The following is a 25,719-nucleotide window of genomic DNA, read 5'->3' as shown; positions in this document are numbered from 1 at the left end:
TGAAGGGCACCCTTGACACCCCCTTCCATCCGAGTTTCTAGATTTGGTAGGGCGTCTTTGGACATTCTCCCAGAACTATGCCTCCCGCGTGCCCCCTGAGGCACGCATCCAGCTCACTCTGTGACTGCTGTGTCCTGATCATAAATCACTGTAAAGGGCCAATCACAGCGGCCCTTTACCATGTCGCAGCTGATCACATGTAAACAGACTTGCCGGTTATCGGCAGTCCTTTCCTCCCACGCTGTGTCTGTGTGAGGAAAGGAGACCTGGTAACTGGAAAGACTATCAGTACATTGTTTACACTGATAATCAGGGCTGCCTATCAATGCCCATCAGTGCCGACTATCAGTGCTGCCTATCAGTGACAGCTATCAGTGCTCATCAATACTGCCTATCAGTGCCTATCAGTGCCATCTGTTAGTGCTACCTTTCAGTGCTTATCAATAGTGCTTATTAGTGCTGCCTATCAGTGCCCCCCTATCGGAGCCCATCAGTGCAGGCCTATTAGTGCCACCTATAAGTGCTCAACAATGCTGCCTATCAGTGCCCATAAGTACCACTTATCAGTGCTGCCTATCAGTGCCACCTATCAGTGCTCATCAATGCCGTCTATCTGTGGCCATCATTGCAGCCTATCAGTGCCTCCTCAGCAGGACTCTGAGCTGAGAACATCTCTCTCATGAAGCCCAGAGCCTGCACTGACAGCTGCCCCTCCCTCCACCCTCACACTGACGGGAGAGGAGAGAGCCAAGCTGCTTCCCCCTCCCCTCTCCTCCTGTGTGTGCATTGGAGGAAGTGTGAAACCCAGAAGCTGAATGATCAAACTCAGCTGCTTAGCTTTACACTTCCCACGGTGCACACAGGAGGAGAGAGGCTGGAGTCGGCAGGAGAAGAAGCAGATCGTCACTTTCCTCTCCCATCCGTGCGAGGGCGAAGGGAGGGAACTGTCAGTGCAGGCTTTGGGCTAAATGAGAGATGCTATCAGCTCAAAACACTGTGGCAAGCAACCCCACTGGGTCCACCTGACAGTGACAGAATGCCAGGGCCCGGTGGCAAGTGTGACCTTTGTGACCCTGGTAGTTTTGCCACTGACTGGACACATAAATTATACTCTTTCTTGCCACCAAAAATAAATGTTTATTGAAGAGTAAATTAAAATCAGAATGTTCAATTACTAGCTAGATACTGTCTTGTATACAAAGCTGGATTGTGCAGCCCACCAATCAAGAGTATGCAGATAAAAATAAGATGGTTTCATGTTATTTAAGCTCTAAAGATGCTTGAGATTTCTCTGAGCGGGCCCTTTCAATACAGTTGTACTGCTGGAGGTACCCACAAGTGCTCAGATGTAGCAAGACAAAGCAATAATAAAAAAAGATAACAAATCGTAAATATCTATTTTAGTGCTTCCTCTTTTGGCAAGGACAACTTATAAAATGCTCTCTTTTTCTTATATGTCCCTTTTTCATTGATAAAATATATTGTGTGATAAAACACAGTTGATGAGGTTTTCCTTTACGTAAAAAAAATGTAATTACCTATAAGTAGTTCCTCTTAAAGAAGATTTCTTGCATGTATTTTCCCAAGAGGAGAACTGCCTGCAGTCTTTATACCAGTACATAGTATCCAAAAAAGTTTGTTTGATAGCCAAATGCCTGTAACTGTAGCCCAATTATATTGCCAGACATACATTCCAGACTTTATAAATTATAAAACACACACCTTTTAGAGAGACCACAGGTGTCGATGAAATGCATGGGGTATTTGGGGGTTATCCAACCAGGGACCCTATTTTTGTACGCAACAATCCAAATTTCAGGAACCATGGATATACAAATATGCAGCCAAGCAGCAAGATGTTTTGTGTTCAAACTATATGAACTATACACAACTACTACTCGCAATAGATTATCTCAAGACAATACCAGTCTGAATATAAGAACATCACGAATTGCCATACAGACATTCAGGTCTATACAGCATTTTTTGATTCAACATTTGCTGCTCTTTCAGTGATCTGCAGAAAAATTACATAGTATCATTGTATGCTTTTAAACTACTACTCTGGAATTTTTTACACCCTTCATGGCCAGGACATTTTCTGCTATTCAGCACTGTGCTAGTTTAACTGGTAATTGCTCGGTCATGCAACACTATACCCAAATGAAATGTATATCATTTTTTTTACACAAATAGAGCTTTCTTTTGGTAGTATTTAATCACCAGTGTTTTTTTTTCTTTTGTGTTAAATAAATGAAAAAACAAGGTTTTCTTCGTTTCTGTTATAACATTTTGGAAACAAATAGTTTTCCTTCATAAATGTAATGCAAAATGTAGTCTGCTACATTTCCAAAGTTATTGGGTTTACAAACTATGGTATATACAGCCCTCAAAAATTTCACTCGCCTGCTCGCATTTTGCAAGTGGATTTTGAGGGCTGGCGAGCAAGGGCTGCCTGGGAGTGAGGGGGGCTAGCACCGCCGGCTAGCGGGTTGTATGGGAGTCCTTCTCGCAGCACTCTTGGGGGGGAAGAGAGGAGAACAGGCGGACGAATCATCAGAGTGCGAGGAACATCACTAGCGGCTTTCATTTCAATAGCAGAGTGTTTCCCCACACTCACTGTCACACACAGACCGCCCCCTGGTCCCGAGACTTTGATAGACAGATCACCCCGGACGAGTGACGTGTATCAAAGCTCCTCAGCCAGGGAGCAGGGCTATATGTGATGCTGAGTGGTGGGAACACACTGTTAGTGAAAAGAAAGATGTTCCAGTGATGTCCCTCAGCACTCTGATCATCCGGCCGTCAATCCTCTTCCTTTCCTCTCTTCCACTGCATGATGGACACATGGAGGCAGCATGATGGACACATGGAGGTAGCATGATGGACATGGGGAGGCATCGTTAGTGCACATAGGGAGGCTGCGTTGGTGGACACGGGGAGGCTGTGTTGGTGGACACGGGGAGGCTGCGTTGGTGGACACGGGGAGGCTGCGTTGGTGGACACGAGGAGGCTGCGTTGGTGGACACGGGGAGGCTGCGTTGGTGGACATGGGCAGGCTGCTTTGGTGGACATGGGCAGGCTGCTTTGGTGGACACGGTTGAAGCAGCATTGATGGACACAGGTGAGGCTGCATTGTTGGGCACGGATAAAGTTGTTGTTAATATTTATTTTTAGAACTTAATTCTGCATAAAACATTTAAGTGTCATTTCATGAGATCATTTATGAGGGTGTGTTTAGGGGCGGAATTAGGGTTGGGTGGGGCATCTGGTGGCAAGTAACCCTTGAGGCCTGGCTAGTAGCTCAGGACTTGCAATTTTGAGCCCTGGTATATATATATAAAAGTTGATCAATCCTGATGTAATGATCTAATTTCTTAAAGCCTTAAAATACCAGGACAATACAAACACACCCAAATGATTCCTTTTTGTAACGTAGACAGTCCAACTATTTATTAAGAGACATGGTGAGTTTTTTAAAGTTGGAATTTGTTGTCCCAATTTTACGGAAAATTAAGAAATTAGATTAAATTCTTTTTTTTTTACCAGTACATCACTTAGCCTGGCTTTGCCATCTGCTAGCAATAAATGTACTGTTAGCAGATGTTAAGTGGTTAACAAGGAACTAAACCTTCCTATCCTTTAGAGCCAAGGAAGCTGCCATTTTGGCTTCGGTTTGTTCTGTAATTGCCATGATACTGCACATGTGATTAGCTAGAACACCAACTATTTGATGGCTTGACAGTTTTGGCTGAGAGCCAACATAAGCATAGTTATTTTTCAAGGCATATAAGTGAAAACACTCGATCCCAGATTAAACAAATTAACTGCAATGTATCCATGAAGCAGCTGTTTCAATCAAGTGATAGTAGAAAAAAGGTGGTGTCATAGGAAACTAATCCTTAAGCCCCGTACACACGATCCGAAAATCGTATGAAAAATGCCACTTTCTAAACGATCGTATGATAATCGGATCGTTAGTACAGAGCTTTCGAGAGCCGATCGGGACAGTTCATCCAATTTTATTCTATCAAACATGCGCGGAAATTTTTTTGTTTAATCAGTACAGCTGTCGTTCGAAAATGCAATACAAATGCATTACAACACATGACATCACTTCCGATTTTTTATTCTGCCGTACGAGAATTTTCGTGACTTTAGTAAACTCATCAGATTTCGACGTGAGATTAGCATACAAAAAAAAAGGAAGACCATTCGTCCGATAATCGAATCGTGTGTACCGGGCATTAGGCTACTTTCAGACTGAGGCACTTTACAGGTGCTATAGAGCTATAAATAGCGCCTGCAAAGTACCTGTAAAGTGCCTCTCCTGTCACTCCAGTGTGAAAGCCCGAGGGTTAACCCATTGTAACCCTTTATTTGGCCGCTAGCAGGGGTTAAAAGCGCCCTGGTAGCGGCCGAAAAGCCAGGGCCGTCTTAATAGCATAATGGGCCCCTGGGCAAAGTAATGCTCTGGGGCTCCTACAATGGAGACAGTGCAGGTAAACAGAAATCAAGTAGGTAGGAGGTAGGGGATATCTAGGGTGAAGAGGGGTCAGAGTGATGGGGGGACATCTGGGATGTAGAGGGGCAGCCTGGGCTGCTACAATTTTGGGATAGCCCAGGCTCAAGGAAAAGCTGCTTTGGGGAAAGGACAGGGGCCCCCCATGCAGCTGGGGCCCCTGGGCAGTGCCCAGGTGTGCCCTCTCATTAAGACAGCCCTGCGAAAAGCGCTTCTAAAATTATGGTGAAGCGGCACCAAAACTAGCATCGCTTTACCGCCAACCCCCCCGTGCCTCATTGTGAAAGTGCCCTTAGACAAACAGCGCTAGCAATGTGACTGGTGAAAAATTAGTGAACAATATTAAACCAATATTAAATCATATATAATGAGTAATAAATATGTGGAAATTAAAGTGCATTAAAGTCCATAATAGATTAAACTTTTTGTTCAAATGAAACCGTGCTCAGTGTCCTATGGAGTGAAAAACTGTTACTTGTGCTCCCAACATATTAATAAAGTGAAGATCCCTACACACTGAATGAAGTTGACCCTCATTACCTTACAGCAAGAGAGGTCAAAAGCGCTGTATGACCCAAGGTACTGGAAAAGGCTCCCGTCAGTGTCTTGTGGTCTCAGGAAACAACCCTGAGAAAACCTCTGCTCTCCCACACTATACGAGATCCAGAGCGCCATCAGATCTCAACCATCACGTTGTTGTATCAGTGGGTTAAGTTCCACTTTAAGCTTGCTAGTGAGATAAATTCTGGCTTGTTAGAAGCAGTTTGTTTACAATGAAGTCACACACCTTCGTGGGTTGTGAACAGCAACTTCTCCATTTTGAATAATTATACATTTGCGACTGTCAGGAATGGACCATGTAACATATATATATATATATATATATATATATATATATATATATATATATATATATATATATATATATATATATATATATATGTATATATATATATATACATATATATAAAATGCTTGCAACTTTATTGTATTATAGATAGTACCCATGGTATTTTTCTCTGTTTATAGTTTGCTATACATATGGTATATACATCTAGCAGGATTATGTCTTATTATTGAGTAGTCAATTTAAATCGATTACATGATCTGCTTTTTCCATTATAAATCTCATTAATCTTTATTGATGAATTCCCAACTGCAAAATTTGATCTCATTACTTTCTATTGATATATTATTGACATCAATAAGTGTCGAACATTTTATCTATTGAAAGATCTGTTAGCACTAAACATTACTATAATAATACTGCAATACATAAAGCGATTTAACCTTTTGTTGAAAAAAATGGTGTTGGCTGACATCCATGGAAACCACAGTTCCTAAAAATATAACAAATATGGAAAAGATATTCTATGAACAAACATATATGTGAATGAGGTACTATGGATCATGTGTCCTTAATAATCTGATATATTATCGAACATTATGTATATATACGTTTTTGCATTTTTAATGTACATAACACATGCCCATGTGTGCTTTTTTTTTCTTTCTTTTTTTTTTTTACTAGCAAATGGTAATTTGTAATTTTTTTATATATATATTTAAAAATGTGCTTTGCGTTATATATATATATATATATATCATCATTTAAAAAGCTATAAATATAAGGAAACATTTAGTCTTTGAAATACTAAAGGTACATCTCAAAGAGGTATATATTATATATATATATATATATATATATATATATATATATATATATATATATATATATATATATATATATATATATATATATATATACCTCTTTGAGATGTACCTTTAGTATTTCTAAGACTAAATTTTTCCTTATATTTATAGCTTTTTAAATGATATTCAATGTATTTTCCAGTGACATTATGTCCATTTTCTGACTATATCAATCCCCAGGGCTCCAGCAGTTTCCCAGACTGCTTTGCTATAATAATGTCCTAGATTTTCTTCTTTTTTGTTTGCTTTTGTTACCTATAATCAGCATTACTTTTCTATTTTGGGGCTAATGTGATTCTGTACTTTGCGTTCTCTCTTTCAGGAATCTATTGTAGATGAGGAGGAAAGTAATAAGGATGAAAACATTCATCTCACTAGATTCCTTCGGGTCCTGGCCAATGTAATGATAATATGCTGCTTGTGCGGGAGCGGTTATCTCATTTACTTTGTTGTGAAGCGTTCACAGACTTTCTCCAAGATGCAGAATGTTGGATGGTATGAAAGAAATGAGGTAGTTTATATATACAATGTTCAAATAATAAATCAGTTTTCTACAAGTCATGTGAAAAATTAAGTACACCCCATGCAAATGTTTGACTTTTTCAGTGATTGAACAGGAAAACATTTAAATCCAGTGCGTACAAATAAGGGTGATATGCTTAAAGCAGTATTAAACCTGGAAGCAAACATTAATTATAATGCAGCTTACCAATTCTTATGCCGCGTACACACAATCGTTTTTCATGTCATGGAAAAAAACAACGTTTTTCTCAACGTGATTCCTCTCAAGCCTGCCTTGCATACACACGATCGTGATAAAAAATGCTTGAGCAAAGCGCGGTGACATACAACACGTACAATGGCACTATAAAGGGGAAGTTCCATTAGAATTACGCCACTCTTTGGGCTGATTATGCAAATTTTCCCATTGTTAAAACATACACACAACCGTTTTTCACGGCGAGAAAAATGATGACGTGAAAAACGACGAGAAAAAATAGAGCAGGTTCTATATTTTTAATGCCCATTTTTCTCGTCCATAAAAATGCTCTGGAGCCTACACACTTGCATTTTTCTCGTCATGAAAAACGGTCATGTGTATGCGGCATTAGATGTGATGGCTGTATTAGTTTCCTTTTTTAGGCTTTCTTTTTTCTGTTGTTTTCCACAAGCTCAAGATCTCCACCAGAATCAGTTTACATGGATGAGACAAACCACTTAAAGTGGTAGTAAAGTTTTTTTTAAAACTTATACCTACAGGTAAGCCTTTAATAAGGCTTACCTGTAGGTACAGTAAATATCTCCTAAACGTGCACCGTTTAAGTAGATGCTTACTTTAGCAGTGTGCCATCCATAGAGAGAGCCGTGCTAAGGCCGTGACTCCCGTGACGCTATCGCGGCTCGGCCAATCAAACAGCTGCTGCCTGCAAACCCTGAAGGAAGACCGGGTGGAAGATGGAAGCCCTGTCAGCGGTGACAGCGCATCACTGGAGGGCTTCGGTTACAGGTAAGTCTTTCATAATATGCTAGTATGCGATGCATACTAGCACATAATGACATTCATTTGCAGAGAGAAGATTTTTTGTTGTGCTTTTGTACCACTTTAACACTGGCAGGAGTGATTAAAATGATCAGCTTTTATTTATTCGTACAAAACCTTTATCTCAAAAGGGAAAAAAAAAAAAACCTGCTGTAACTGGTTATAAAGTGTGAGCTGGAGTTTGGATTCAGTTTGTTAGTGTAATTAAAATCTGCTAATACATTTATTACTACCCTCCCACAGACTGACAATGCTGCTGCCTGCTTTACCTCCATTTCTCATTCCTTCAGATTTATATCCCACTAATACAGGAAGTGTGTTACTGGCCATATAACCAGGTCAAATCAGAGAGAGAAAGCTAAAGCAGCCACCATATCTATTTTTGGTTTTGGTTTTAATATAAACAAATGACACATAAAATTTACTTGATACAATTATGTTAATGATCTAAATAAACACAAATGCAGATTTATCATATGGAAAACATAAGTACACCTATACATTTGGCACCATTTCAAATCCATGAAATTTGAATCTGGTATTCCATATTCAGTGGAAAAACAGAAAACTGCGCTAATGTGTAGGTAGTTAAACTAAAAATAGGCAGCAGCTGGCGTGCGATACACAGACAAAGACCAAATTCAAAATAAAGCCACGCCACAGGACACTGACAAATATATACTCAGGATCTGATATGAGTCAAGTCCATAAAAACAGATACGAGGAACCCTTCCTCCTTAGCATGGTGACGTCACTGCACGTCCTCCCAGACGCGTTTCGTCATCAATAGGACGTTCTCAATGGGATCACCCTCCACGCTGGGCTATAGCCGACTGCGCATAGAAACTTGCCCTCTGGTAAGCGGCCTTATATCTCCGGTGAAGGGATCACTCATTGTGTTGATACATGTCACTTTGGTGGATTTTTACCTATGCATGAACTACATCTAATGAAGATTTTCACTGTTCTTATGGACTGTTTTTATGGACTTAACTCATATCAGATCCCGAGTATATATTTGTCAGTGGCGCAGCTTTATTTTGAATTTATTCCATATTCAGTGCCAACGCTTATGCCGCGTACACACGATCGGTTTGTCTGATGAAAACAGTCTGATGGACCGTTTTCATGAGACTAAACCGATCGTGTGTGGGCCCCATCGGTTATTTATCCATCGGTTAAGAAATTAGGAACTTGTTTTAAAATTATCTGATGGACAAAAAACCTATAGAAAAAAAACGATCGTTTGTAGGCACAACCATCGGTTAAAAATCCATGCATGCTCAGAATCAAGTCGACGCATGCTTGGAAGCATTGAACTTCATTTTTTTCAGCAAGTCGTTGTGTTTTACGTCACTGCGTTCTGACACGATCAGTTTTTTAACTGATGGTGTGTAGGCACGACTGATCATCAGTCAGCTTCATCGGATAACTGATGGAAAAATCCATCAGACCGTTTTCATTGAATGGACCAATTGTGTGTACAGGGCATTAGAAGTTCCTTAGGGAGTATCAGGTAGTATCTGTCTTTTTTAAACCTCAAGCATCTAGGGTCCCTTTATTTTTGTGTGGTGTCATTATGCCAAGCTGAATAGTTCTCCCTAAGGCCAACAGAAAGAAAGTTATGAATGCCTATAAGCCTGGATACAAGGGGACGCCACTAAGTGCAGTAATTAAAAACAAGTTTATTAAGGCAGCCAAATGTGCACTCACATAAATCCACAAAGGGAGCACTTGTAATTACAGTAGCATCTGTAGTGAGATTGTCCACACACCAGGGAGGAATATTGGCAGCAGTTAACCTTGTGGATGGATAAGCCAGGGAGCCACATGTCAGCTGGAATGGAAGGGCATCTGTAACCACTGTGGGCAGAACGGGAAGCGATGTCAAGCCAGTGGGTCATTCGTTGCTTAGATAATGCGTTTCAGAGCACCAGTCAGCTCCTTTGTCAAACTGAATAGGTTATGGGAGACTATACTCTTACTTATAGGTGCAGGGGAGCCTGGAGAGGGACTGGAAGCCCAAGTACTAGAGAAAAGGCAGCCTTACAGTGTGATTCAACTAACATCCAAAAACATTAACATTTACAAACAATAACAACATAATAAAATACAATAGTTATCATATCTTAGAAATGTTATAGAAATGTTATCTTGTTAATTACTCTATATCAGTTGTACCCTTTATAATAGGAGAGGGAGAGGAGACTAATGATCAGAACTCAGTAACCCAAGGAAAGAAACAGTCAGAGGAGTATTATTATAAAATCATACTAGTCTCTAGCTCCTCATTGAGACCTACTGGAGTCTGCATATCCAGTACGTAAATTCAGTAGGTTTCCTGTTCACACAGTTTTTTTAAATGTTCAGCTGAAGAGTAGGTGTTTGGGGATACCTTCAATGACCCATACTTTTAAACTGTCAAAGTTTGTTATGATGTTCCTTAAAGTGTTTGGGGAGGAAACACTTTTGGGGAGGAAGGTGCCAACAAACACATTATCCCCTGACACTTTAAGGAATGACATAACAAACTTTCTGACAGTTTAAAAGTATGGGTCATTAAAGTATCCCCAAACACCTACTCTCTGAACATTTAAAAAAAACAGAGTGAACAGGAGACAAACTGTATTTATATACTGAAAATGCTGGCTCCAGTAGGTCTCAATGAGAAGATAGAGATTAGTATGATTTTATAATAATACCCCACTGGCTGCTTATTGTTCTTTCATTGGGTTGTCAATTTCTGACCATTAGTCTCCTCACCCTCTGTCTATTATATAGGGTACACCTGATATAGAGTAATTAACCAGATACAATTTATAAGATATAATCACTTTCCTTAAGTATGTTTCACATATTTTCCCCCTCCCCCTCTTTTACCTAGTCATCCATTGGCACAGATATTTTCCCATTGCTGGATTTTTTTTTAAGATTACATGAGTGTTAAAATTATTGTATTTTATTATATTGTTTTTGTTTTTTCATTTTAAAGTTTTTTGGATATTAGTTGAATCACACTTGGAGTCTTGTGGAGGCTGCTGTTTTGTCTGGCAGCATTTCAGCCTTTCCCCTAGTGCTGAGGAGTTCCCTCCCTTCCTCTCCAGGGTCCACTGCTACTATAAGTATGAGCATCATCTTCCATAGCCTATTAGGTTTGACAAAGGAGCTGATTGGCACTCCAAGACGTGTTGCCTATGCAATGGATTGTGTGCAGGCTTGACGCCACTTCCACTTCCACTTTCCTCTGTGGTTTTGGATGCCCTTCCATTCAAGTTCTCCCTGGCTTATCCATCCATGCGGTTAGCTGCTGCCAATACTCCCCCCTGGTGTGTGGACGATCCCTCTACAGATGCTACTGTAAATACAAGTGCTCCCTTCATGAATTTTTGTGAGTGTACATTTGGCTCCCTTATTAAAGATGTTTTTAATACTGCAATTAGTGGCACCCCCTTATGTCCTTTACTGTCTTTTCAGAGATCCATTCATGTCTCTTGGTGGAGCTGCCTGCTTTGTGCTCAAAGTTTTTTTATGGACTATTTTTACTACTGTGGCCTATTATGAACTTACTTAGTCCACTTTATTTCATAAGGACCTATTAGGGAGTTACCTGCTTTTACACATCTGGGATATACTTATTGTTTGTTTTTCTGTCAAAGTACATACATCCACAAGTCAACCTGCATGAGAGGTGTGTTACGAAAAATCCTTTGCTGTCCATGTAAAGAACATCAGAGCAAGATTAGAGTATGCCATTTAACATACAGTAGAGGTCAGGGGTGCCCAACCAGTGGCCCGCGGAGCCCTCTGATGTGACCTGCAACCTCCTGCTCTGGAATGACTGGTTGGCAAGCCCAGATTGCAGGTTGCCGACCTGCCATCCGAGAGCATCAGTGTTGTAAATGAAGCCGGCGGTAGAGGATGCAAGCGACATTTCAGAAAGTGTACCACACCTGCAGGATATAATAAACGTCTATGGCAAAGTGCAGCTAACCGGTGGGAAAACTGCAGATACACTGCGCCGCAATAGACCGCAGACCATCAGTGTAAAAGCAGCCTTAGGCCCCTTTCACATGATCAGTCCGACCCAATCGGACCCTCTAATCACCTCTATGGAGCGGCAGGTGATTAGAGGGTCCATTTACACCTGCCTACCTCCAATCCGATCTGCCCCCTTCTATCTGATTGGATCGGAGGGCCCACAGAGTAGATTGGGCTGTGTCTGCATATGCAGACTGGACACAGACCTGTCATCTGCCCACTCCGCTCATTGTGGCCCGCCACTGGTTACTAAGTCGCTTAAGTGGCCCTCGGCCATCAAAAGGTTGGGCACCCCTGGTATAGGTAAACACCAGGCCTTCTGGAACAATTTGTTAAAAACTGATCAGTCAACAGAGCTGTTTGGCCACAGTACCAGTAGACATGCTTGCTGCAAAAATTTCAGGAGACCCAATGTATTCTTCACCAACATGAAACACATGGGGATTCCGTATCCTCTTGTAATGGTCACAGAAAATGCACAGAACATGAACTCAGTTACAGACTATTCCAGATGAGTCAAGTTGTTATTGCTAGATGTGTCTGCATATGCCTTTTAGATTTCCACCTGGGTCTGTCTTTTATGCAAATCTGAACTTCAGCTAGAATGTGAGAACATTGGGCTGCCTTTTTATCTTTCTATTGGTCAGGCAAGGTGCCAATCAAATTGCTGGGTCAACTGGTCAAGTGTTGTAGCTGGTGGGCCAAAGTGACAATCAATGCTAGCTCAATTTAAAACTTGCATAATCTAATGGCCCAAGTTTTTCAGCTACAAAAACACTATGAATAAATTATACATAAAGGCACCACTAGTTGCATCCTATTTGTAATAGTTCTTTTAACAGTGGGTGAGTGAACACGCTAACTTTGTTACATAAGTCAAATAGTCATTTTTTGTACACTAGCCATTTAATTATTTGATTCTTTTACAGGTTGAGATTGTAATGTCTTTGCTTGGGATGTTTTGCCCACCTTTATTTGAAACAATAGCAAATCTGGAAGATTACCATCCCCGTGTGGCTCTAAAGTGGCAGCTTGGTAGAATATTTGCTTTATTCCTTGGCAATCTTTATACCTTCTTACTAGCTCTGATGGATGATGTCAATGAAAAAGTAAGACAAAAAATTACTGAAATTTGCTTCTAAAATGTACTATCACTACTTGATGCATCTAAGCATAATTATATCTTCCTAAAGCTAGCCCAAGAAGACATAATAAAGAACATCACTCACTGGACACTATACAACTATTACAATGCTTCCACATTTATAAATGGAACTGATACTACACCACCACCTCTGCATCCAGCCGATGTGCCCAGGGGACCCTGTTGGGAGACCAATGTTGGAGTTGTAAGAAAATGTTTCTTTTATTCTATGTATAATTTTGCAGCCTTGAAATTATACAGATTTAAATGTATTTAATCGCATAGAGCAAAGCCAAACACATATATTAAGTCATTATAGCAAACCAGATTTAAAGTGGCTCTCTTATAGGAAAAATATAGAAATGTTAATTTTGCTTAAAGGAGTTGTAAAGGTTCGTTTTTTATTTTCTAAATAGGTTCCTTTAAGCGAGTGCATTGTTGGTTCACTTACCTTTTCCTTCCATTTCTGTTCTAAAAAAATTCTTGGTTTTCTTTGTTGAATTTCTCACTTCCTGTTCCTCCTCAGTAAGCTGTTCTGGCTGACTAAACCCTGCACGGATGATGGTGTGAAGTTTACTGAGGAGAAACAGGAAGTGAGAAATCCAGACAAAGAAAAAAAAACATTTAGAAGGGAAATGGAAGGAAAAGGTAAGTGAACTAACAATGCACTAGCTTAAAGGAACCTATTTGGAAAATAAAAAACAAACCTTTACAACCCCTTTAAGTAATACCTTGAAAATTTCACTTTTTGTCTTATAAAACATCAAATGTTCTGTGCCTAAGCATTACTTTGGATTTAGTTTCATAGATGCACATGTGCAAAGTTAGTATAAGGTATTGCATCTTTGACTTCTAGTCTCACAAGCTTTGGAATGAGATTTGTTAATGTTCTTACTGTGCTGCTAACTGTTCTCTTTCCTGAAGAGAAAGCTATACTTAAAGTGGTTTTAGCCCTAAAAAATAAATGATCCTGTTCCTTTAAATCAGGATATACAGGCTAGTGCTTGTGCTGTGCAATTTGTCCCTCTCTATACTGAAAAATACCTGGTTCATCCTGCCTGTTACTGTGTCCCCCTTTTTGTGCTAACCATGGTAATCATGGCTGCTGATCCATGATACCGTGGTCAGTTTACATGCCTCCGTAATCCCGCAGTCTCTCCCTCTCTACATGGGAGAGGAAAAGAGGGGGAGGAACAAAGAAAAAGGGAGAGAAAGAATAAGAAAAAGAATACGAAAAAGAATAAGAAAAAGAACAAGAAAGACAGCTAGAGAGAGGGTTAGGGGAAAACAGGCGAGAAATTAGGATAGAGACAGAATAAAAGGTAAAGAAAGGAGAACAAAGAAAGAGTGGTACATCCTAAAATGTACCATAAGGGGTTTTAATAATGTGCGAGTGGAAGGGACTCGGAGCGCTAAATATCCCTGGGTTAGGGGTGAAAATTACTTGTCTTGTTTTGGGTGCTGACAGCCCACGCTACGAAAATTTTACTGTTAGGGGTCCCCACAACTTGGGAAATTTAATCAAGGGGTCACGGCACTAGTGAGGTTGAGAACCACTGCACTAGAGGGAATAATGCATTCTGCTTTAAACTTAACACAGTACTACCTAGCGACAGAACAATATAATCACATAATCACAGTATAACACAGTATAGTATATGAGAACCGTTGTTGCAACTATGACAAAATAAACAGCATTCTAACATGACTATAGAAAGTAGCAGGAGCTGAGGGTTCTTACCGCCCCAATAAAGGGATTTTTACCACTTTTGTTTAAAAAGTGCCAGCATTATATCTCCAACCGATTTGGCCCACCACCAATTAGCTTTGAAACCTTACAGAATTATCAAAAGTACTCGGCTTTTTACATTGTGGAACATTTAACCTCAAAAGTTAAAACAATATCATTTGAGATGGTGGGATACTGTTCTAGATGACAAATACCCTCTACGGCTCATACGCATTTTTCATGTGTCCATTTGCTTTGTTGTGCATTTTGCTTAGTTCTTAGTTAATACAGGAGTCAGGAGGAAAAAAAACAGAACAGTGTTTTTACCTTATGCAATTAGTATTGCCAATAATACACATGGCAAAGACATGAGAGGTGTTGAATTCTTGCATTTCACATCCTCCAGCATCTGTGAAATTATCTGGCTCCTCTATGTGATCTGAGTCAACATACGTAAATCTGTCAGATACAAATTTCATTATGTAATGTGTGAGGATTATTCAAATGCATTAGTCAGAACTAATATTTGGCCAGATGTGTAAACTGATTCAGAAATTCTACAGAAATACTGTTATTAAACCTTACTCATTATTCTGTAACTGATCACAGTATTATGATACTATGACTACAAGAATTTAAAAAAAGCATCACCTTCAACAGTAGTGCTATTATGGCAGACACAATGACCAGTCATAAGAGCTATGCATAGCTAGAGGTCCTGATTTCTTTTTTTATATTTCTGGAACTCTATAATTGAATGGTTGAAAAATCAATACTAATAGAATATAATTCTATCCATCCTATACTCATGTAGTAAATAATGTCCTTAGAGACAAAATGAAAGACAACTACATGTGGCTCCTGAGCCCTAAAGAGACCCCATTGATTTACATATTCTCTGAAGTTATACCACATCAATCACTAGATTTTTCATTACTTTCCAATTTTTGTATTCTGTTTAGGAGTTTGTAAGGCTGACGGTGTCAGACATACTAGTAACATACGTCACCATCCTAGTTGGAGATTTCCTACGTGCCTGCTTTGTTAGATTTATGAACTACTGCTGGTGTTGGGACTTGGAAGCTGGGTTTGTAAGTTTAATTCTATTTCTCAAAATTAACCTTTTATTTTTGTTGTCTACTTCTGCCTTTCGTAAATGTGATACACATGTCTAGTCATTAATAATAAACAAATGAAATACATCAGTTCTCTAATCAGCTGCATTAATAATAAAAAGTGAATGTATGTCTTTGTTCAGGCATTATAGTAGCAGTAAAGTAATGTACACATGGTGGTCCTACCAACTGGTGACTTACAGTTAATTGAACTTGTCGTTTTTGCAAAGTGCGCTCTGTTAACATCAGTGTCTTTGGGATGATGTGTGTATATTCAAACCTACTAGGTAAATTTGCAATGTAAATATACTGTCATAAATTTCAATTAGCATAATTAACATCTAAAGATAAACAGCATGAACATCTACACTGTATCAGTATAGGAAATAACACAGCTGTATGAAGGCTTATTATATAGATTTTGCCTTTCGAAGTAATTATTTTTTTTTCTTTTTAACATATATCATAAATTTTCACCCCTTTGGACTTTACAATATTTTATAGTGTTACAACTTGGAAATTAAAAGTATGTAATTGGGATACTTTCTACATGATTTTCCAAATTACTAACAAAAAAAACCTCATGATGTGTTATGAGCATTGTTCTAAAACTACTTACAAGCTTTAGTACAAGCAACTGTTCTCAGAATTTACTAAGTTAGCAGAATAGATTTCACCTGTGTGCAAGCCTCAAATTATCTTGAAATAGATATATGTGTTTTCCCTGGATTCTCAATTTTTTTTTAGGAAGCATTTCTGGACAAACATTTTGATAACCAAAAAGCTATCAAAATAAGTCCAAGAAAAAATTATTAAGTAGGCAGAAGTTACACAGAGCTAAAATTAAGAATAATAAAAAACGAATAACAATACTGGGAATGCTATTGAGCATTCCCACTAATAATAATATATATGTGAGATAACAATAAGTGATCTTGCTATGCAAGAACACTTAAAGCAAGAGTTCACCCGGAAAAAAAAAATGTAACATTAGATTGGGCCTAATTACGGGAAGCAGAATCAGGTGTTTTGTTTAAAATCAATGCAGTACTTACCGTTTTAGAGATAGATGTTCTCTGCCGCTTCCGGGTATGGTCTTCGGGACTGGGCATTCCTATTTGATTGACAGCCTTCCGACTGTCGCATACAGCGGGTCACGAGTTGCCGAACGTCGGTGCGGCTCTATACGGCGCCTGCGCACCGACGTTCCGCTACTTTCGGAAACTGGTGACGCGCTGTTTGCGACGGTCGGAAGGCTGTCAAACAAATAGGAACGCCCAGTCCCGCAGCCCATACCCGGAAGCCACGGAGAACATCTATCTCTAAAACGGTAAGTACTGCATTGATTTTAAACAAAACACCCGATTCTGCTTCCCGTAATTAGGCCCAATCTAATGTTAATAGATTTTTTGGGTGAACCTCCACTTTAATAACTAGAAAAGCTAAAATTTCTGGGGAAATTGTGTGACGTGTTCTTGCCTCCACCAATACTCCTGACTGGAGACAGTGCCCCTGGAGATGTAAATGTGATCCAACAGTGTGTCGATCCATTGCCCCATCAAAAACTGCCCCCATGTAAAACTGCCCCTATCAAAACTGCACCATCCTATTGCCTCATCACAAACTGCCCCATCAAAACTGCTCTGTCAAAAACTGCCCCATCAACCACGGTTGATGGGGGCTATGGATGGTTGCTATGGATGGTTGCTATGGACTGGTTGCTATGGACTGGTTGCTATGGACGGTTGCTTTGGACTGGCTGCTATGGAGAGTTGCTATGGACTGGTTGCTATGGAGGGTTGCTATGGACTGGTTGCTATGGAGTGGTGAGGCTACAGAAAACAGGATAACAAACTTTGAAACACCTGTAGTGCTACCCTTGCAGGGGCCGCTGGTAATAGCTGGTTCATTCCTAACAGTACATGGGTTGCCCACCACTGCAAAAACTCTCCAGCTCCAATAAATCAGTCTAGAGCAGGGGTCTCCAAACTATGGCCCTCCTGTCATTCAGGAACTACAATTACCATCCTGCCCAGTCATGTCTGTGAATGTCATAGTTTTACTATGCCCCATGGGATGTGTAGTTCCGCAAAAGCTGGATGGCCATAGTTTGGGGATACCTAGTTTAGAGCAAGGGTATTCAAACTATGAATAAATAAATAAATAGTGCAGCGCAAATACATAAATCTAAAAATAAAAATTATAACACAATTGATCAAACTTAATAAATAGAGTCCATAAAGTGCAAAGTGATAAAGGTGCTCCGAAAAACACAATAGTGATAAATGGTGCAGAAATCTTCATCAGATCTGTGACCCATAGGACAGGAATATCCTCCACCAAGGCTAATGGATGGCCTCTCACCTCAACAATTCGACCTGTGGCTAGGTCAAAAGGCAAAAAGCATATCCTCCAAAGAGTGAATGGTAAACAGCTTTCATGGGCTCAACTCCAAAACGTCCACCAGATGGAACCAGCAAGCAATAAGCAAGTCAACACTCTCCCATAAATCATTCAAAGGACCGGAAAAAAGTAAAGGACACAATCTAAGTGCTCTCCGCTTAAAAAGTTTATTATTCTAAAACAAAAATAAAAAAACACTCACATTATCGTGCACTCTAAGCCGAGTGCAGGGATGACAGCTTGTACCGGAGCTCAGCGCCCGGATCTATGCATACAGCGTGTGAAGGTCTCTGTGAGGCAAACGCGGGTGACGTCAACATAGCTCCTCCCCCTCGTACGCGTTACGTCCCAATGTGGGCGGGACTTCATCAGCGTGGGGTGGGGATCAACGTGAACGTCCCGCAGCACAATATATACGATGCAGTTGCCATAGCAGCACCAAAAAGGGCCTATAAACTAGCGCCATCTTGTGTTTGCATAGCAAAACACCAGACAAAAAGGTAAAATTAAATCCTAAGGAACAAAGTTAAATTAGGCAATATAATTAAAAAGATAGCCTATGATTAGCGCCATCTCGTGTTTAAAAAACAAAACACCAGACAGAGGATACTTAAATCCTAAGGAACAGTATTCATTCAGGCAATCAAATTTAAAATAACAAAAATTATTATAAAAAATTGAAAAGACGTCATCCGCTTTTACCTCACCTAAAACCAAAATTACCATCACATATTCACAATATATAACTGCGTCAACATTTATACAATATAAAGGCAGTTAAAGCTAAATAAGCATTTAAATGTGAAAATTTAGTAAAAAATGTAATAGCATCCAAATAAAATTCAAATATCCATATTACAACACAATCCCCAATACACTTCTCAATGATTAGATATAAAACAGTTGAGATCGAACTCGACGTTCAATCCCAACGGGACAGAAACCTTCATCTCGTATATCCAGAACGATTTTCGTCGACTCAATTGCCGAATATAATGACCTCCTCTCCAGTGTCTGGAGACTTTCTCTATACCCCAAAATTTAAGGCATTTAGGGTCCCTCTGATGATGGTCTCTAAATTTTTTAGATACGCTGTGGGTCTTGATGCCACGCTTAATATTGCTCACATGCTCGCCCACTCTCACGTGCAACTCACGTGAGGTGCGCCCTATGTACTGTAACCCGCAGTCGCACTCGAGCATATAAACTACGCCCTCTGTTGCGCAGATGATTAGCTGTTTTATCGGATACTCTACATGGGTTACATTGGAAACAAATGATTTGCGTTTTTTGATATTCCGTTTTGCATGTTTGCATGTGGCACACCTGCCACAGGCATAAAACCCTGACAAGAAATTAAAAAGCCTGGGACGAGGGATGACAGGTGGATCAGTGACTCCAGGGGCCAATCTATCTCTCAATGATGGTGCCTTCTTATAAATAAATTGTGGGCGCTCTGGAAGGGCAGGACCAAGAATTAGATCTCCCTTTAGTATCGGCCAATATTTGGCAACAATTTTTTCGAATGCTTTATGTTGAACATTAAAATCCAATAGCATCTTAAAATTTGTTTTTCCTATATCATCTTTGGGAGGGTTGTCCTGTATCATCAGATTTCTATCTGTGGTCCTAACTTTTTATATTTCTTGCTCTATCAAGGGCTTAGAATATCCCTTTGCAACAAACCTAGTGGCCAGCTCATGGGACTGCACCAGGAAATCAGACTCCCTGGTGCAGTTTCTCCACAATCTCACGAATTGGCCACGAGGTATGTTGCACAGCCACAATCTGTGGTGACAGCTATTCAATGGGATATATCCATTCCTGTCCACCGACTTAAAGTGGTTCTTAGTCACCAATCTAGATTCAGACTTAGATATCTCCAAGTCAAGAAAGGTCACCTGTTCCGTAGAAACGGTCCAGGTCAGGACTATACCCAAATGGTTAGAGTTCAACCTTGTCATGAAGGCATTCAAAGATGGCATATCACCTTCCCAGATAAGCACCAAATCATCTATGTTCGGTAACAGCAGAGCTGAGGCGGCATATCATGGAAGATCGCATCTCGCTCCCAGTGGGCCATAAATAAATTGGCCACACTGGGAGCGAAACGAGCCCCCATTGCTACTCAGCAGCGCTGAAGAAAAAACTGTTTATCAAACCAAAAATAGTTTTTAAGTAGACAAAATTCCAAACTATCCAAAAGGAAACGAACATGCTCAGGATCCAGATTAGTAGACTCCAGAGCCCTTTTTGGTGCTGCTATGGCAACTGCATCGTATATATTGTGCTGCGGGACGTTCACGTTGATCCCCGCCCCACGCTGATGAAGTCCCGCCCACATTGGGACGTAACGCGTACGAGGGGGAGGAGCTACGTTGACGTCACCCGCGTTTGCCTCACAGAGACCTTCACACGCTGTATGCATAGATCCGGGCGCTGAGCTCCGGTACAAGCTGTCATCCCTGCACTCGGCTTAGAGTGCACGATAATGTGAGTGGTTTTTTATTTTTGTTTTAGAATAATAAACTTTTTAAGCGGAGAGCACTTAGATTGTGTCCTTTACTTTTTTCCGGTCCATTGAATGATTTATGGGAGAGTGTTGACTTGCTTATTGCTTGCTGGTTCCATCTGGTGGACGTTTTGGAGTTGAGCCCATGAAAGCTGTTACCATTCACTCTTTGGAGGATATGCTTTTTGCCTTTTGACCTAGCCACAGGTCGAATTGTTGAGGTGAGAGGCCATCCATTAGCCTTGGTGGAGGATATTCCTGTCCTATGGGTCACAGATCTGATGAAGATTTCTGCACCATTTATCACTATTGTGTTTTTCGGAGCACCTTTATCACTTTGCACTTTATGGACTCTATTTATTAAGTTTGATCAATTGTGTTATAATTTTTATTTTTAGATTTATGTATTTGCGCTGCACTATTTATTTATTTATTCACTTTGAAATATTTTTTTGGATTATATCTGCAGTGCTGGCTTGCAATTTAGTTTTATTTATATATTTTCCAGCGCTGAATCACTTTATTACTTTGTTTCTGTACCCTATTCAAACTATGGCCCCCAAGTTGCTCGGGAACTACAATTCCCATTAGTCATGTCTGTGAATGCCAAAAAATTTCAATGCCTCATGGGACGTGTAGTTCCGCAACAGCTGGAGGGCCATAGTTTGGAGATCCCTGGTCTAGAGGATGTCATTTTTGGAATTTATTGTTAGAAAACTTTAACAGGTTTTGGGATACCAAAACGAATAGCAAGCAGCAGTTAGAGGATGATTTCTGGTTAGATAAACTGAATAAAAAGCAGTCTATGCCCTTACAGCTGAGGATTTATTATGGGGCAAGTCTTTTAGGCATCTGGTTACCTTTTGTTGATGCGCAACTGCTGGTAGCCAGTGCAACTGCTGGTAGCCAGTGCAGTTCCCAGAACACTACACAGTCACAGAGGTCAGTAAGGGTCTTTACTCTCACATGACATTGGACGCACAAATAAGGTCAGTAGTCAGCGGATCTCACCATCTGCTGCACCTACTACGCAGACTTACTCCTTTTATTCCCAAGGAAGACATAGCGGTCGTGGTGGGAGCTATTGTAAACTCAAGATTGGACTATGCAAATGCCCTTTACCTCGGACTCCCCAAGTACCAAATCGCTCGTCTACAAGTCGTTCAAAATACGGCAGCTAGACTTGTGACTGGGAAAAAAACATGGGAATCAATCTCACCTTCACTGAGAACCCTTCACTGGTTACCAGTAAAAAACAGAATCACTTTTAAAGCACTCTGTCTAACGCATAGATGTATCTATGGGAATGCTCCCCATTATCTATGCGAAAAAATAAAAGCTCATAATCCCAATCGCGTTCTGCGATCCACCAATCAAAATCTTCTTCAGATACCGAAAGCCAACTACAAGTCCAAAGGAGAAAGGAGATTCGCGGTCCAAGGGCCTAGACTATGGAACGCTTTACCAACCAGCATTCGGTTGGAGGAGAACCACTTGACGTTCAGGAGAAAGATCAAGACTCATCTCTTTTGATACCAAAGGAGACAGGAACAACAAGCGCCCAGAGGCGATTAAGTTTGCATGTGCTGCGCTATATAAGTTTTCATTCATTCATACTCACAAGCCCACCTTCCAGCTTCCTCTTGACACAATCCAGTGAGTGAGAAGGAAACTCTACAGACCAAAATCCCTGTGTTGAGGTTCTGCAATAAGCTCCTAGAAAAGTCCACCCAGGCCTTCAATCCTCATATCACTAAGGCCTCTAGAACTGCTGTACAGTCCACAGGCTGCCTGAAAGCAGCAGCCCCTCAGATTCTGAAAACTTCCTGGGGGAAAAGAAACCCTGCTCTCCAGGGTCTCAGACTATTTATTATCATTCATGCCCCCTTCTGGACACTCCCCTCCAGAGATTAGCTGGTACCTGATATATATTCAGGCTGGTTATTTGGATCTTCTGTCCTAAGCTCTGAAAGCTTCTTCTAGAGACAGGGGGAAGCAATCAAAACTCCAAGTCTGTGAAACCCAGAACAGACTGGGCTAAACAATTACTGCTTGCTTGATAACAGAAGGAGCCAAAAACTAAATTTGTCTAAATATGTCACACCCAAGAAGACCTACTGCCAAAATTCAGTGGCCTGGTATGGAGGGCATTAATTAGAGAAACAGCAAAGACGTGAGTGGTAACTTTAAAGGTACTGATGCACAGCTGAGATAGGAGAAGATGCCAACTATAACACAACTATGCCTCATATTACCTTCCATAGATATGTAGGTGCAACCTCAAGCCAAAATCTAAAAAAAAAATGGCGTGTGGTTCCCCCCAAAAATCCACACCAGACCCTTATGCGAGCACACAACCTGAGAGGCCACAGGAAAAGAGGGACGAGAGAGCACCATCCCTGAACCGTACCAGGCCACATGCCCTCAACATTGGGAGGATGCTTTGGGGTCGAATTACACCAAACGGCCGTGACAGCTCTTAAATAGCTGAGGGTGGGGCCACCCAAGATGTGCACGGGTGACCCTGCCCCCTCTGACGCCACGGATTTTCCCGTGGCATCCGAGGGGGTGGAGTCACCCGTGATACCATGGGCAAACTGCAGGAAACTGTTCCGGAAGTGAAAGTAAACAGAGCTGTACATGCTCAGAGGACTGCAAAAAGAAAGGTAAGTGCATTTTATTGCAGAGGAGACATTACATATCTCTTCTGCAATAAAGAACCTGCCTGATTGCAATTTCTTTTTTTTTTTTTGCATTTAGTTTCACTTTAATGTCCTGATTGCAAAGATGTCAACAATAACTATATAAACTACACACACGGAAGTCTATAGTACAACTTAATAGAATAACAAAATTAAGAATTACAATTTAAATGTCAAGGACAGTCTTTCTTGTGGTAAGAATGTTTTATCTACTTTTTTTTAGAGCTGACCTGCTTAAAGGAGAAGTCCAGCCTCAGCTTTTTAGGCTGGGCTTTTCCTAAAGGGTCACAGGATTCATTTTGCACTACTGTGACCCGTTTCCAGTGGAGATCTGTCTGAAGTCCGCTCTCCGCTGACGTCACCAGGATCAGTCCAGGCACCACGTCATCCTGATTTAGGAAGTCTGGATCCGCCAGCTGCCTGGACTGATGGCAGTCTCAGACTCTCAGGGAGCCCAGAACCCAGTCTTTATACCTATGACTGGATTTACCTTTAATTCACATGGGATGCTACAGTCTGGTGATTGGCAAGACAAAGGGCCAGATCCACGTAGAGGATCGTAATTTTCGGCAGGAGTAGCGTATAGTATTAACGCTACGCTGCCGCAACTTTGAGAGGCAAGTGCTGTATTCACAAAGCACTTGCCTCTAAAGTTACGGCGGCGTAGCGTAAATCTGCTGGCGTATGTTAAAGATGTGGGCGTGTTTTATGTTAATTTTACTTGACCCGACGTAAATGACGTTTTTTCTGAACGGCGCATGTGCCATCCGTGGGAGTATCCCAGTGCGCATGCTTGAAATTAACCTGCAACAAGCCAATGCTTACGACGTGAACGTCATTCTACGCAAAGCCCTATTCGCAAAGCCCTATTCGCAAACGACGTAAAATTTTCAAAATTTGACGCGGGAACGACGTCCATACTTAACATTGAGTACGCCTCATATAGCAGGGGTAACTTTACGCCGAAAAAAGCCTTACGGAAACGACGTAAAAAAATGCGCCAGACGGACGTACGTTTGTGGATTAGCGTATCTAGCTAATTTGCATACTCAACGCGGAATTCCTAGCGGCCAGCGTAAATATGCACCTTAGATCCGACGGCGTACTAAGACGTACACCAGTCGGATCTAGCCCAGCTTCAGGCGTATCTTGTTTTGTGGATACAAAACAAAGATACGCCGGAGCAAAATAGAAGTTACGCGGCGTATCAATAGATACGCCGTCGTAACGTCTTCGTGGATCTGCCCCAAAGTGTCTAAAAAGTTTCAATTGAAGTAGCAAGTGATTAAACTCTTTTAAGCCTGTATGCAAAGATGTATGAGGCATTCTAATGAATACACCTGCCGTCTTGAATTAAAGGTTTCATGCTGCCCATGGGGGTGTTTATTAGCTCTCTAAAAGCCAAAATCCATTATAATTGTTATCATATAGGCAGTACTTGCATAACATAAATGCTGACTCCACAGTAAATTGCAGCATTAATAGGGAGAGCTCAGTCTCAGGGAAGTGGAATGATTTGTAAACTCTCAGCACTTCAGTTGAATGTTAAATGACTTCACAAAGAAATTTGCCTAATCTTCTATAAAAAAAACACGTAGAGTATGCAGTTCCCTCATGATGTTACTTGTACTAACAGTGAATTGTTTTTAAAAGAACAGCTAGGATTTTTTTTTGGAACTAACGTTTTTGCTTTATAGGATTCATTTTGTAATGCTGTGAAGCTAGTTTCAGTGTCAGTTTATATAAATTCTTATTTTGTTTGCTTCACTCTCATGACAGCAACTGTATAAGTATGTAAAGGTTTGATTGCTTTGCCCTTGGATGGCAATCAGTCATCCTTAAGTAACATAGTGCCGCATCCTGAAAATATATTGAGGGGAAAAAGGAGCGAAAAATGGACTTTGTAGGCACTTTTTATATAAAAAATACAAAATTTTAATTAGTAATCACATTAACAGTATAAACAAAATAAATAAATTTGATTAATAAAACATGTGTCGGATAATTAGAACCAAAGGCAGTGGGCCGTGCTGAGTGAATCTGTTGGTATGGATCACTAAAGAACTTTGGTTCGCACTGGTCCACTCTTGGTTCAATCCTTTAACCATGTACAATGTTCCACAATTGGCTCTACTAGTTTCGCGGAGCTGATCCGCTTCATCGGGAGCTTGGAACTGAAACATGAGGTAAATATATCAAAAACAATACCAAAGTAACAACAGAATGCCGAAAACCTGGACCTGAGTATAAACCCAATCCAGGCCTGCAGAACTCCTGTAAAAATTAACTCACCACATAGAA

At 40.6% G+C, this 25,719-nt stretch overlaps 1 protein-coding gene across 1 annotated transcript in view; it reads left to right on the top strand.

Annotated features, from left to right (window-relative positions):
* TMC2 (transmembrane channel like 2) overlaps positions 1 to 25,719 on the top strand; it is a 170,149-nt gene that overhangs the window by 109,398 nt on the left and 35,032 nt on the right. Inside the window, exons 9-12 of the mRNA XM_040354395.1 lie at positions 6,558 to 6,746; positions 12,743 to 12,922; positions 13,007 to 13,162; positions 15,649 to 15,777. Of these exons, the coding sequence (XP_040210329.1) occupies positions 6,558 to 6,746; positions 12,743 to 12,922; positions 13,007 to 13,162; positions 15,649 to 15,777 (654 nt within the window). The remainder of the gene's footprint in view (positions 1 to 6,557; positions 6,747 to 12,742; positions 12,923 to 13,006; positions 13,163 to 15,648; positions 15,778 to 25,719) is intronic.

This window comes from Rana temporaria, chromosome 5, assembly GCF_905171775.1.
Source record: "Rana temporaria chromosome 5, aRanTem1.1, whole genome shotgun sequence".
Classification (NCBI taxonomy): Eukaryota; Metazoa; Chordata; class Amphibia; order Anura; family Ranidae; genus Rana; species Rana temporaria.
This window is presented reverse-complemented; position numbering and strand designations above follow the sequence as displayed.